Source organism: Pristiophorus japonicus, chromosome 3, assembly GCF_044704955.1.
Source record: "Pristiophorus japonicus isolate sPriJap1 chromosome 3, sPriJap1.hap1, whole genome shotgun sequence".
In the NCBI taxonomy this organism is placed as follows: Eukaryota; Metazoa; Chordata; class Chondrichthyes; family Pristiophoridae; genus Pristiophorus; species Pristiophorus japonicus.
The window spans coordinates 268,724,914-268,740,371 of record NC_091979.1 but is presented as its reverse complement, the minus strand read 5'-3'; the positions used below and the strand labels follow the sequence as shown (position 1 = coordinate 268,740,371).

Genomic DNA, 15,458 nt, shown 5'->3' with positions numbered 1-15,458 from the left:
ATTCATGCCTTTTCCCACATATTTTGATGGACTCTCAAGCTTTGTATTAGGTTGAGTTTATTAAAAAAAAAGTGAGAGGAAATATACCTTTCACAGTGCCATACTTTTAAACTTTGCTGGCAAAGGTCTTCTAAAATTTAGCATGTTCTAATAGGAAACATTTATGAACATTTCAAGTGTTTTTGTTAAATAAAATCACAAACTTGAGAGAATGCATTTTTGCTGCCTGTACTTGATTCTGGCACTAAAACTCTTGAAAGTTACTTTTTTACTCTCATCACCTATAACATTTGAAATATATCCATAACTACAGAAAAACTCCAACTTTTCTGATTTGAGGGAGTTGTGTGGTTATTTGAACCAAATATCGATGAGAAAAAGCGACCAGCAGCCATATTGTTTCCTCAATCGCCCCACAACATGTTCCGGCTAAATATATAGGGACATCATCAATATGACCTGTCATCTGTCAATATTCCTTCTGGACTTTTCAATGTTAATTGTGCCCAGACCCATGTTCCGTTTGTAGTTGCCGATGATACCTATAGGTGATGCCTAAATGAGGTTTTCCTGTTCCGAGCACTCGGTCCTTTGTCATTCTTTCAGTCGCAAAATCCTGTGACTCTGCAATTTCCTATTTAAAAAAAAACTTAGAACTGCAAACAGACACAAACTATGTTCCGACCACCAGATGACTCCAAGTACTCCAGTGTTGCTCTTGCGCTTTTTCCAAAGTGACTTTTCAGCACCGTCTGCCCATATGCACTCTGTCGCCATTAATTTCTTGGATAGAGAAAATAACCTTTTCACTTTACCAGTGTCTGGCACGGCATCTACTCATCCAACCTGGTAACATCCTTCACTTTCTAACACTGTTTAGAGGCTGGCCCCTTGGCGCCATTTGGGAGGAAATGGTGGTGTATCTAATGTGGGAGATCAACTCGTTCCTGACAAAATGTATAAGCCTTTAAAAAATCTGAACCTAATATAAATAATTGTCACTATATAGTGATATGTGTGCTTTGTAATTCCTGTTCAATTGCTTTTGAAAGTGATTTCCCAAACCTTTTGCATCCATCATAATTTTTTGTGGTGGGATTTCTGCACACAATCATCATTTCAAGCTTATTTGTTAGTAAAAGTAGTTGGTTGTTGGCCAGATTTGGGTCTGAACTTGATACCATAGATAAAATAAATAAATTAACCAAACAGTTATAAATAACCTGCAATCCCTAAATAAATCAATAGAGGGCAGTATTAGTGTACCTGTATTTAAATGTAGCAGAGTTGGACAAGCAGCAGGCCTCCTTGTAATCTGTTCCTTGTATAGACAAGCATACTAGGTTTGTAAAACCCATGTACAGGTATCGCCATAAAGGGTAGCCAACTAAACAAAATATTCTTTGATTCGGTATCACTGAGTGCTTCAACCATTTTATTTTAAACATAAATGAGGAAATTGGATGCATGTATTTATGACATTAACATTCACACTGCTTCAAAACATATTTTTGTTGAAGTTAAATGCATATTTGTCGTCTTTCCATTATGTACACTTCCCAATGAACCTGGCAAGCAAATGATATTAATAAAAGTTGACAGGAATATTAAGGAAGAACAGATGGCTTGTGCTTTGCCATATTGCTTAATGGTTCCTTGCATGCTGTTTATTTCTTCCAAATCTTAATTTTATGTGTTTTCTAAATAAGATCAACGAATTGCTTCGTTGTGGGTAACTGTACATCGACAATTACACTTCTACTTTTTAAACAAGATTTTGGAAACCAATATAAAGAAATAGGCCAAGCCCACCTGTCCCTTTTGATTTGTTGCAGAATTTTAACGTCTTGGTTTTGATGTATTATTGGAGAAATTATTTCATGACTTTTTATGAACCTTTTGACAGAAATGTTGATGATTCTGACTCATTAAAAATGAGCAGCTTTATGATTTGACATGTTATAATTTTTGTTTTGATGTAATTAGTCGCTTCATGTGTCATGTGGCTAAGAGGGTGAGCAGAGACAGCATGGTTCCTTCAATTCTGGACTGCATTTGACTGAAAAACTGATTCAATTGTTTGAGTTTCAATCTTTACCTGGCCTTTGTTCTAAGCATCCTTGGATGGTATGGCTGAGACTACAAATTTGTGTTGTTTTATATATTCATGGCACCATATTGTTGAAGCTCTAATGTGGACTTTAATTAAAAGCTGCCTTTATTTAGCTCACTCTCTATTTTCTCCCCTTCAATTCATTCAGCACCATACACCATTTGGTGATTGAGAGGATGGTAGCTCTGAGGTATTCTGTAACCAACCATGCTGAGATCGTGTAAGAGCTAAAGCAACAGTGCTGATTTTCAGAAAAATAATCAGTTTGTTTTGAAGATTTCTCTCTTTCCCACATTTAAATCTTTCAAAATATTGCCACCTTTTTGGGAAAATAAAAACATTTCAAGAAAGCAGTCTTTGATTGTTTTGTTGACATGTAAAAGGTGAATAAAATCAACCAACACTTACTTTAGCCAAATGCAGCCATAGTTTGAAATACCTGTACATGTCCACAGAAGTTTAACATTTAAAAAAAATCTTTCCAAATATTACACTTTTTTGAAAAAGTAACTAAATCTTTGCGTTGGAAATTAATATTCTCAAAATGTTGACTTTTACTTCATTTCCTTCACTAATGCAACATCAAAGCTAATAGAGGCAATATTTGGATCAGTCAGAAGGCATAGGTTTGTGGCCTTTTTCAGTTTCTACAAAAAAAATGAAGTGTAATTGTAGATCTGAGTGATATCTGCGATGGTGAAAATGAGACTGCCATTTGTGTAGATGTTTGATCAATAAGTTGGTAAATATCGGCGCATATGTTCTCATTATTGCAGGTAAACTAACACAAAAAAGATGAGAAAGTAAACAAAATACACAAACATTGCCAATATTGTATACTATCTTTGTTGAGAAAGCTGTTCATTTAAAATGAAATGTCGTTTTCAAAAAAGTCAGCATATAAATTTGGGCAGGTAACATTAAAATTTAACTATTTAAATAGACTTTTTAAATCACTTCTGTGAACTTGACTTTGACTTGAATTATTTTCACTGAAAAAATCATTTAAAAAAAATTTTTCCAACAAATTTTACAATATTCAGTGTTATTAAGTGGTTATTTATCTGTGTCTATAAGGCTTCAAATGATTGAGCCATTTTCCATAATAAGTAAATATATATAAAAATTATATTGAATTGAAGGGATAAACTTGTCATGTGGAGCATGTTGTAATGGCTCAAAGTATTGGGATCATGGCATTCTGAAAAAGGTAGATTACACAACTGAATAATATAATGCGATTCATCAAAGGGCACAGTAGTTAATCTTTATTTTTACAGGATTCTTTGAAAATGTTGTGTAATTTATATTACAATTTTATGGTAACTACAGAGTTAAATGTGTACTACAGTACAATACAGTATTGGCTGACGCTCTTCATAAACTTGCTGAAACTAACATTTCTATAACAAAGGTCTTTTTCTTTAAGTCTCAGAAATTTGAATGAATAAATGGTTCTGTTGCTATTCACAATCCTTGCTTTTAATGAGTTGCTTTTCTTCTTGCCTCCTGAAGGTGAGGCTAGTGAGGTCATCTCCACCAAACTCCCAGTTCAAAGCAACTTTTCAGGAGTCTTACCAGGTCTATAAACGGTACCAGATGACTATCCACAAGAGCACCCCTGATAAAGCAACTGAACAGCAGGTCAGAATGAGATGCACATAATTCATACAATTTAGAGGTAAAGCAACCAGCCCAGTGAAAGGATTATCACTTAGATTCATGAAGAAAAACCCTTCACCATTACAGTGGGTAATATGTAAATAGTTAGGGGAATACTAAATAAAAACACTGAATCAGTGAGAATGAATACTTTGAAAAGTAGGTAATGCATATATATGGGCCAAAATTGTCCATTTTTATAGCCTGGTTAGTGCCTCCGGGAGGTGGTGGGGGCTAACGGGGTGCAGTGATGTTTTTGCCCAGGGAAGGTGGGGGGGCGGGTGTGCGCTAATGCCTCCGGAGAAATTGCCCTGGTGGTTTGGGGGACACTGTGTCGGAAGCGCCACGCCTCACGATTAGCGTCCTGGGCCAGCACATATCCGCGGATGATGTCATCGGCGTGTGCGCCGACCCCTTTGCATCCGCCGCCAGGGTGCCCGGGCCGCCATCATGCAGTCCGTTTTGGGTGTTGGGCTGCTGGCCCGGTCATTCGCTTCCCTAGTGGCCCAGTGGCTGGCCACCATAGGGCCTGCAGAGTGCACAGCGGCCCTCACCTTTAATTGAAGGGGCGGGGTGTTGTAGTGCGTCAGCACCACGTGGATGTTCCGCTTAGCGCTGGTCTCCTCAGTGCTGCGCTGGACTCGGTGCCGTGCTGCCGTTACGGGAGCGCCCCTCCAAAGAAGCTGAGTGCCGGGGGCAGCGCTCCACTTCCTTTTGAGGGATGCACAGCTCAATGCCGCATCTGGGTGGGACTTCCGGGCCAGGCGATAAAAGTCTCAGCCCCAGAAGGTTATCGCTCCCAATCTGAGCGAGGGTCACTTATGTCCTCACAGTACCTTAAATTATAACTTTTTGGGATAATCCCTATGATATCTTCACATTGTCCACATGAGTGAAATTTGATGAACTGTTAGATTCACTTCAAGGATTCATAGAAAAAAGTCTTTTCCGATTTCAGAAATAGTCAAAATTTAACAAGAAAATCTTTAATCTTTACGTGCATTTTTAGTAATACCCGTTTTTAAAAAAAACTTTTATGATCTAAGTTCAGCAACAGCTAAAACAATTTTAAAAATGGAGATATGTCATTTTGTTCTGTAAGATTGGATGATCAATTATAGTATAGTACTAGCTTAGCAATATGGAGTTATCTATTTTGACATGAAATAACGCCAGGCTCAAGCTGAAACTCCGATTGTCCTGGGGAGGAGCTCTGCACATGCATGGTTATATGCATGCACAGATTTCAACCACCAGTTAGAATTTAATTGCTATGGGAACATGGAGGGAAGCATTCACATCCTCAAGATTTAAATTAACATCAAGAAAGACTGACTGAGCACTTTGTAAATTATATTGATGCCATGCTGGATTTACAATCCAGGTGGGTATCAACCTGGTAACATGTACAGAACATTGTGTAATCCACAGTTAGAGTACTATGTGCAGATTTGGGCACTCCCATTATAGAAAGGACATTAAAGCCATGTATATTGTACAGTGTAGATTCACTGGCATGATGCCAGGGATGGGAAACTGTAACTATTTCCACTGGCACAGAAAAGGCTCAGAAGAGATTTGTGGAGTTATTTTTTTAAATAATGAAGGGTTTTGATGGGGTGAATAGGGGAAAGACTATTTCCTTGTTGGGGAGTTGGTGATGAGGCATGATTAATTTAAAACTGTCGTGAAGGGAATCTCCTCACATGGCTTCCCTCCAGAGCCAGACCAGAAACCACTAGACTGATATTAAACATGCAATATAAATATGCCCTAAAATACGCAATGGAACTAATGATGTTTTTGAATCAGCAAAAGTATGCCTCATTATGATCTCTTGTTCAAGTTAGTTTTGCAACTTTGTCAACGAGCAGTTACTTGTGCACAAGCACACAGACTATGTAGACCAAGGGAAAAGCCAAGCAAATTATAGTGCCCCACCTAGCAACTTGACTTGGAGCCAATTTGAAAATGCAAACATATGGGTTTGTTAGCAGCTTGGAAACCTGGCCTGTGCCAGAGGTGAAGCCTGCAAATCAAGTGCAAGTTGAAATGTTGTTTATTGCCAGAAGCTGGGCATGGAAAAGAAAAAAAAACATTGATTAGTTCTTATAAATTTGTTCAGATTAATTTGATCTTTGGTTGTAGGAATAAATTGGATCATTTTTAAATAGGCTTTTGAACTGGATATGGAGGAGAACCTGCACTACTCTTGCCTTCAGTGGTAAAACTATATGGTAAATCTTCAAGTTTACTTCAGCTTTCCATTATAAAAGTGTTTTCAATTATTTACTTATTTTGCAAATTTACATGAATCTCCTGCTCTGAAGGTGAAACTAGTGCCAGTTTCCTCCGACGATCCAGATTTCACTGAATCCTTTAACCAATCAGCAACTTTGTATGCCAAGTATCAGATGGCTGTGCACCAGGATTCACCTGATGAATGTAGTGAATCAGAGGTAAAACTCTTTGCATTTGTTACTTTACTGGCTCTTATTAAAGTGTACTCATTTAAATGGCACTGCTTGGAAAAACTATTTCTTTGTTATAAAGTCGATTCAGCTGCATCAACTTGCTATTTAAAGAAAAGTGTTCTATTCACCATATTGTTTAAATCTTCATAAGAACAAAAGAAATAGGAGCAGAGGTAGGCCACCTGGCCCCTCGAGCCTGCTCTGCCATTTAATAAGATTATGGCTGATCTGATTATGAACTCAGCTCCACTTCCCTGCTCAGTCCCCATAACCTTTATTCCCTTATCTATCAAAAATCTGCTTATCTCCACCTTAAATATATTCAATGACCCACCCTCCACAGCTCTCTGGGGCAGGGAATTCCATAGATTTACAAGAGAGGAAATTCCTCCTCATCTCAGATTTAAATGGGCAGCCCCTTATTCTGAGACTATGTCCTCTAGTTTTAGTTTCCCGTAGGAGTGGAAATATCCTCTCTGCATCCACCTTGTCGAGCTTCTTCATTATCATATATGTTTCGATAAGATCACCCCTCATTCTTCTGAACGCCAATGTGTATAGGCTCAACCTATCTTCATAAGTCAACCCACTCATCTCCGGAATCAACCTAGTGAACCTCTGAACAGCTTCCAATGCAAGTATATCCTCCTTTAAATACGGACTACACAGTACGCTAGGTGTGGCCTCACCAATATCCTGTACAGTTGGAGCAGGACATTGCTTTTATACTCTATCCCCCTTGCAATAAAGGCCAGCATTCCATTTGCCTTCCTGATTACTTGCTGTACCTCTAGACTGACTACCCTTTAGTGATTCATGCACAAGAACACCCGGTCCCTCTGTACTGCAGCACTTGCAATTTTTCTCCATTTAAATTACAATCTGCTTTTCTATTTTTTCTGCCAAAGTGGATAACCTCACATTTTCCAACATTATACTCCTTCTGCCAGATTTTTGCCCGCTGACTTAGCCTGTCTATATCCCTTTGCTTTCCCACCCATCTTTGTATCATCAGCAAACTTGGCTACATGATACTCTGTCCCTTCATCCAAGTCGTTAATATAGATTGTAAATAGTTGAGGACCCAGCACCGATCCCTGCGGCACCCCACTAGTCACTGTTTGCAAACCGGAAAGTGACTCATTTATCCCGACTCTGTTTTCTGTTAGTTAGCCAATCCTCTATCCATGCTAATATATTATCCACAACCCCGTGAACTTTTATCTTGTGCAGTCACCATGAAGAGAATGCTAGGTCTTTGCCGCTTATGAAATTATTGATAAGCAGGCATGATGGTGCGCACAATGGTCCTGTTTAGGAAAGAAAAATGAAGGAAGTAGAATTTTGTGGTCATATCTATCGCTATTGTGGTCATATCTATCTACATACACAGTCTCTAAATAGGAAAATGTTTCTCAATTGGCACTTTTCTGAAACACATTATGAAAGTTAAATTACTCGGAAAAGCCACATCCAGAGCGCTTGTTGCCATGGTGACTGATCGCTTGGCTCTGTCATTTACAACTTAATTCATTTTCTGATGCAGTGGAACATTAGATTTGCTTGGAATTTGTATTGATGCCAACTCCTGTTTTTAATATTAGTTACTTCAATGGCTGAAGCAGTTCTGCTTGATAAAATGACTATGGGCTAGAATTTCCTCAAAGCTCGCCAGTGCCCGATTGCCGCCCAAAAAACTGCTAAGGCTGGGAAGATTATCGTTGGTGAAAACTTCCCGAAAATAAATTGGGGAGGGATTAACCTAATATGGCAGAGGTGTGGGAACCTATGCAGGGAGACAGAGGGAAGTAAAATAGGGGCAAAAGCAAAAGATAGAAAGAAGAAAAGTAAAAGTTGCGGGCAGAGAAACCCAAGGCAAAAATCAAAAAGGGCCACATTGCAGCAAAATTCTAAAAGGGCAAAGTGTGTTAAAAAGACAAGCCTGAAGGCTCTGTGCCTCGATGCGAGGAATATTCGTAATAAGGTGGATGAATTAACTGCACAGGCAGCAATTAATGAATATGATATAATTGGCACCACGGAGACATGGCTCCAGGGTGACCAAGGCTGCGAACTCAACATCCAGGGGTATTCAACATTCAGGAAGGATAGACAGAAAGGAAAAGGAGGTGGGGTGGCGTTGCTGGTTATAGAGGAAATTAATGCAATCGTAAGGAAGGACATTAGCTTGGATGATGTGGAATCTGTATGGGTGGAGCTGCGGAATACCAAAGAGCAGAAAACACTAGTGGGAGTTGTGTACAGACCACCAAACAGTAGTAGTGAGGTTGGGGACAGCATCAAACAAGGAATTAGGGATGCGTGCAATAAAGGTACAGCAGTTATCATGGGCGACTTTAATCTACATATAGATTGGGCTAACCAAACTGGTAGCAATACGATGGAAGAGGATTTCCTGGAGTGTATTAGGGATGGTTTTCTCGACCAATATGTCGAGGAACCAACTAGAGGGCTGGCCATCCTAGACTGGGTGATGTGTAATGAGAAAGTACTAATTAGCACTCTTGTGCGAGGTCCCTTGGGGAAGAGTGATCATAATTTGGTAGAATTTCTTATTAAGATGGAGAGTGACACAGTTAATTCGGAGAGTAGGGTCCTGAATTTAAAGAAAGGTAACTTCGATGGTATGAGATGTGAATTGGCTAGAATAGACTGGCGACTGATACTTAGAGGGTTGACGGTGGATAGGCAATGGCAAACATTTAAAGATCACATGGATGAACTTCAACAATTGGACATCCCTGTCTGGAGTAAAAATAAAACTGGGAAGGTGGCTCAACCGTGGCTAACAAGGGAAATTAAGGATAGTGTTAAATCCAAGGAAGAGGCATATAAATTGGCCAGAAAAAGCACCAAACCTGAGGACTGGGAGAAATTTAGAATTCAGCAGAGGAGGACAAAGGGTTTAATTAGGAAGGGGAGAATAGAGTATGAGAGGAAGCTTGCCGGGAACATAAAAACTGACTGCAAAAGCTTCTATAGATAAGTGAAAAGAAAAAGATTAGTGAAGACAAAAGTCGGTCCTTTGCAGTCAGATTCAGGTGAATTTATAATGGGGAACAAAGAAATGGCAGACCAGTTGAATAAATACTTTGTGTCTTTCTCCATGAAGACAGAATCAAATAAACTTCCGAAAGTACTAGGGGACCAAGGGTCTAGTGAGAAGGAGAAACTGAAGGATATCCTTATTAGGCAGCAAATTGTGTTGGGGAAATTGATGGGATTGAAAGCCGATAAATCCCCGGGGCCTGATGGTCTGCATCCCAGAATACTTAAGGAAGTGGCCCTAGAAATAGTGGATGCATTGGTGATCATTTTCCAACAATCTATCGACTCGGGATCAGTTCCTATGGACTGGAGGGTAGCTAATGTAACACCACTTTTTAAAAAAGGAGGGAAAGAGAAAATGGGTAATTATGGACCGGTTAGCCTGACATCAGTAGTGGGGAAAATGTTGGAATCAATTATTAAAGATTAAATAACAGCGCATTTGGCGGTCCAAGTCAACATGGATTTATGAAAGGGAAATCATACTTGACAAATCTTCTGGAATTTTTTGCGTATGTAACTAGTAGAGTGGACAAGGGAGAACCAGTGGATGTGGTGTATTTGGACTTTCAAAAGGCTTTTGACAAGGTCCCACAGAAGAGATTGGTGTGGAAAATTAAAGCACATGGTATTGGGGGTAATGTACTGACGTGGATAGAGAACTGGTTGGCAGACAGGAAGCAGAGAGTCGGGATAAATGGGTCCTTTTCACAATGGCAGGCAGTGACTAGTGGGGTGCCGCAGGGCTAGGTGCTGGTACCCCAGCTATTTACAATATACATCAATGATTTAGATGAAGGAATTGAGTGTAATATCTCCAAGTTTGCAGATGGCACTAAACTGGGTGGCAGTGTGAGCTGTGAGGGGGACGCTAAGAGGCTGCAGGGTGACTTGGACAGATTTGGTGAGTGGGCAAATGCATGGCAGATGCAGTATAATGTGGATAAATATGAGGTTATCCACTTTGGTGGCAAAAACACGATGGCAGAATATTATCTGAATGGCGGCAGCTTTAGGAAAAGGGGAGGTGCAACGAGACCTGGTTGTCATGGTACATCAATCATTGAAAGTTGGCATGCAGGTACAGCAGGCAGTGAAGAAGGCAAATGGCATGTTGGCCTTCATAGCTAGGGGATTTGAGTACAGGAGCAGGGAGGTCTTACTGCAGTTGTACAGGGCCTTGGTGAGGCCTCACCTGGAATATTGTGTTCAGTTTTGGTCTCCTAATCTGAGGAAGGATGTTCTTGAAGGAAGGGAGTGCAGTGAAAGTTCACCAGACTGATTCCCGGGATGGCTGGACTGACTTATGAGGAGAGACTGGATCGACTGGGACTTTATTCACTGGAGTTTAGAAGAATGAGAGGGGATCTCATAGAAACATATAAAATTCTGACGGGACTGGACAGGTTAGATGCAGGAAGAATGTTCCCGATGTTTGGGAAGTCTAGAACCAGGGGACACAGTCTAAGGATAAGGGATAAGCCATTGAGGATTAAGATGAGGAGAAACTTCTTCACTCAGAGTTGTTAACCTGTGAAATTCCCTACCGCAGAGAGTTGTTAATGCCAGTTCATTGGATATATTCAAGAGGGAGTTAGATATGGCCCTGACGGCTAAAGGGATCAAGGGGTATGGAGAGAAACAGGAACGGGGTACTGAGGTGAATAATCAGCCATGATCTAATTGAATGGTGATGCAGGCTCGAAGGGCCGAATGGCCTAATCCTGCACCTGTTTTCTATGTTTCTATGTTTAAAAATCCGCCCAGCGAAAAATATGGGCCTTGCACCCCAATCTGGGCGAAAAAGTGCAATTTAGGCTAGATTGGTCGGTGCCTAAGTAAAATGCACAATAAATTTATAAAATATAAAAATTTACCCTGAGGCTGCGGGTTGAGCCGAACACGACAAAGTATAAAAAAAATTTCAAAAAAACGTAACTTAAAAATCAAAAAAACATTCCCAGCGCACTTAAATTAAATCACCCCAACAGATTTTGAAAATAAATAGTAAAAAACCAATCAGTTAAATTTTTTTTGCAGGCCCACTCACCGACCGTCCAGCTCCACTGATCCTTGTGGGCGGTTTAAAAATATATTTTTTATACTTGCCTACGGGTCCCTGCTCAGCCACAGATCGCGCGATCTGTGGATGTTGCACGCCGGTCCTCTCCTCAGTGGTACTTCGAAACCGCCGGTGTGCTTCAGCTGGGGAATTTTTCGATGACCCGGTTCTCGCCAAAACAGCCAATACCGCCAAGAAACTAGGCGGTGAAACAGTGCAAATTCTAGTCCTAAATGCTTATAATAGACATTGAAAGCTAATTATATTTGAAATCTCCCCAACTTCTATTTCTCTTTTTTCAAGCTCAGAAACCAAATGTAGTAGCTGCTAACTACAGCATTAACAAATTGCATCTTCTGATACACATCACTGTTATTAGAGTAATCAGATAAATACTGTCAGATCGATGCTTTTATGGGATAACCAGGTCTATTTTGGGAGATTTGGGCAAATTTGGAAACTAATATTAATAAGCAATTTACATTTTTCTTTATGGAGATGCACTATTAAAATGGTGAATTTATACACTGCCATATAAAAGCTCAAATTGTTTTTTTGGACTACCTTTGGTCAGAATACTCCATTTTTATTTTACAATCTTCCCCCCCCCCCCCCCCCCCATCCAACTACAGAAGTCCTTCTGTGCCCCCTCCCACCCACCCAATCCAAATCTTCTAAGCAGGTCACAAGGGAATGGTAATTTCTCCCTTCTGTGTTGGGCTCACCCATGGATTCTGTTATCGACAGTATGAAAAGAATGGAACTTGCATATTATAATGCTGTAAGTTAGTGTTCCTTTTTAAAACTGGAATTAATGCACCATTCATTGTGTTTCACTTCAAACTTTGCAGCACAGACACCTATAAAAGCAATAAAAGTTCATCAAGATTCATTTTAAGCATTGAACATATTTTCATGGCTTAAGGCACTAATTTCTCCAATATGCTAACTGTCAGGGCGAAGCAGTCTCCCATCAGAGGGGCCAGTAAGCATGGAGACTTAGGTAATGCATAAATGTGAGGGGCATAATAATTTATCTTAAAAGGAACAAGTTATAGAAACATAGAAAATAGGTGCAGGAGTAGGCCATTCGGCCCTTCTAACCTGCACCGCCATTCAATGAGTTCATGGTTGAACATGCAACTTCAGTACCCCATTCCTGCTTTCTCGCCATACCCCTTGATCCCCTAGTCGTAAGGACTTCATCTAACTCACTTTTGAATATATTTAGTGAATTGGCCTCAACTACTTTCTGTGGTAGAGAATTCCACAGGTTCACCACTCTCTGGGTGAAGAAGTTTCTCCTCATCTCGGTCCTAAATGGCTTACCCCTTATCCTTAGACTGTGACCCCTGGTTCTGGACTTCCCCAACATTGGGAACATTCTTCCTGCATCTAACCTGTCTAAATCCATCAGAATTTTAAACGTTTCTATGAGGTCCCCTCTCATTCTTCTGAACTCCAGTGAATACAAGCCCAGTTGATCCAGTCTTTCTTGATATGTCAGTCCTACCATCCCGCCATGCACTCATTCCTTCTATATGCCAAACTTGCAACTTGCGCATTAAATTTTTTTACACAATTATGTAAAGTTCATTTTATGTCCCATGTGTTCATTGGACGATTAATGTTTAGTTCATGGATACAAATTGGATTAGTTTGTGATTTCAATGTTCTGTCAAGCCCTAAATCTTTTTTCCTGGTTGATTGTGACACAGCCTTCAAGTTGCAATATCTTATTTTCTATTTTCATAGCAATTTGTATGTCCTTGAATCTTTCAGTGCTAAATTATTTTGCCTAGTTGTTAAGTGTCTGAGAAAAAATTTAATTTGATCCCTTCCTTCAAGTATCCTTTTTTCCACAGCTTAGTGCTATCTGTAAATGTAAACATTTTATGTTTTAATAATCAAAGGAATGTTTTTTCAATTAACAGGATTCAGAACAGATGATTGAGTTACTCTGCTGTTCACAGCTGTCCAATGAGAACTGTTACTTATTGATTCTTAGAATGTTCCCATTTATTTGGGCAATATGTTAATTAATATACTGCTTCTTTCTATATTCCAAGAGCTTTGACTTTCAGCACAGGTGTATAACATCCATTGCTTCCACCAATTATGTTACATCTTTAAAGAATCTCAAATTTGTTAGTCATGACCTTTCAAATTAATTGTTATTCTTTTGCACACTATTATTTCCAAGTAGTCAACCATGCAAGCATGCGTCGGTTATTGGTGTACGTGATGCTTGCTGCCAGCAAAGGGAGACCCCAAAAGGAAGGAAACCACATTCATGAATACACCATATATTATTAATTCTTGAAAAAGGAAGGGAGTGATGTCAGGACTATACTTTCTCCAAGGTTCAGAAGACATGGGTCATTGATCTTAGAGGGTTGGTGAGCAGGGTGGGTTCGCAAACTCTCTTGAACCTCTGGCACGAAGGTTTGAATCCAAAGTCTTCTCCTTGCTGCCTGTAAGCGGCTGAAGGTAAACAAATTTTAGTCTCAAGCCAGTTGCTTGCAGGATTGAGTGTACGCTTGACAGTTCAGTACAATTTGGTATTCTTGATCAGAAATGCCATAAAAAGTATATGGGAAATTAAAAATTCATGCTAAAGTAATAGCTTTCCCCTTCTAAGGTTGGGTCAGAGTAAAGGGACCTATACTGTCCGTTCATCCTCTTCAGTGCCTATCCCAATGATGCTTGTTGCTCACATTGCTGTTGAGCTCAATTCTCCCAACACTGATGTCCCTCATCAACAAACATTCACCCAAAATTTAGATTACCTTGTAATTATAGAATTTAACAGTACAGGAGGAGGTCATTCATCCCATTGCACCTGTGCCAGCTCTCAAAGAACGATCCACTTAGTTCGATCCCCCTGCCCTTTTATGATACCCTTCAAATTTTTATTTAGCAAATATTGATCCACTTTCCTTTAAAGGCTATGATTAATTATGCTTCTACCACTGTTTCTGATAGTATATTCCATATCCTAACAGCCCTCAGCGTAAATTAAAAATAATTATTCTCCGAAATCCCCCTTTGTTCTTTTGGTTATGATCTTAAATATTTGCTCTCTCGTTACCAATTAGTAGATGTAATTTATTCCAATTTACCTTCAATGTCATAGTTGTGAAGATTACTGCCTTGTAAAATCACTCCCTGTTATCCATTATTCTTTAATGTATTCTGGATATACGCCATCTCAGCCCTTTATGGCAGGTTATTTCTCTCTCCACTTGTAGTGTTGAAGTTACAGTGGTTGGTCCCTATGTCTGAACATCTTCATTGATCCAGACTATGCTGGCATTTAGCACGTACATTAACAACTCCTGCCAACACCAAAATGAATCCATATAAAATCGAATATAGAATTGAAGCATAACATATGCTAAATCTCTGCTTCTTCCTTGAACAGAGGCCCAACTGGTCTTCATCCACCACCACCACCCTCATCCGCCTGGCTGAACATGTTCTCACATTGAACAACTTCTCTTTTGACTCCACTCACTTCCTCCAAATAAAAGGTGTTACTATGGGAACCCGCATGAGTCCGAGCAATACCTGCCTTTTCGTGGAAGATTCTTGTTCCAGTCCTATTCGGATTCCCTCCCTTACCTCTCTCTGGTACATTGATGATTGTATCAGTGCTGTTTCCTGCTCTTGCCCCAAACTGGAAAATTTCATCAACTTTGCTTCCAATTTCCATCCTTCCGTCGCCTTCATATGGTCCATCTTCAACTCTTCCCGCCCCTTCCTCGACTTCTCTGTCTCTATTTTTGAGAATAGGCTATCAACCAATATCCACTGTCAGCCCACTGACTCCCGCAGCTACTTTGACTACACTTTCTCCCACCCTGCTTCCTGTCAGGATTCTATTCCATTTTCCCAATTTCTCTGTCACATCTGTTCTGACGACACCACCTTTCACACTAGTGCTTCTGATATGTCTTCCTTTTTCCTCAACTGAGGAATCTCTTCCACCGTAGATCAGAGGGCCCTCGACTGTGTGTGTTCAATTTCTTGCACTTCTGTTCTCACTCCTTCCCCTTCTTCCCAGAACCATGATAGG

At 39.9% G+C, this 15,458-nt stretch overlaps 1 protein-coding gene across 7 annotated transcripts in view; it reads left to right on the top strand.

The window, feature by feature from the left end:
- The window catches only part of LOC139260276 (arginyl-tRNA--protein transferase 1), a 320,830-nt gene that overhangs the window by 64,325 nt on the left and 241,047 nt on the right, over positions 1-15,458 (top strand). For 3 of the 7 annotated variants that reach the window (XM_070876677.1, XM_070876676.1, XM_070876678.1), the window contains exons 7-8: positions 3,629-3,757; positions 6,106-6,234. The exons of 1 other annotated variant lie outside the window; for it this stretch is intronic. In XM_070876677.1, coding sequence (XP_070732778.1) covers positions 3,629-3,757; positions 6,106-6,234 — 258 coding nt within the window. The remainder of the gene's footprint in view (positions 1-3,628; positions 3,758-6,105; positions 6,235-15,458) is intronic. 3 more of the 7 variants (XM_070876682.1, XM_070876680.1, XM_070876679.1) reach the window with 2 other exon arrangements.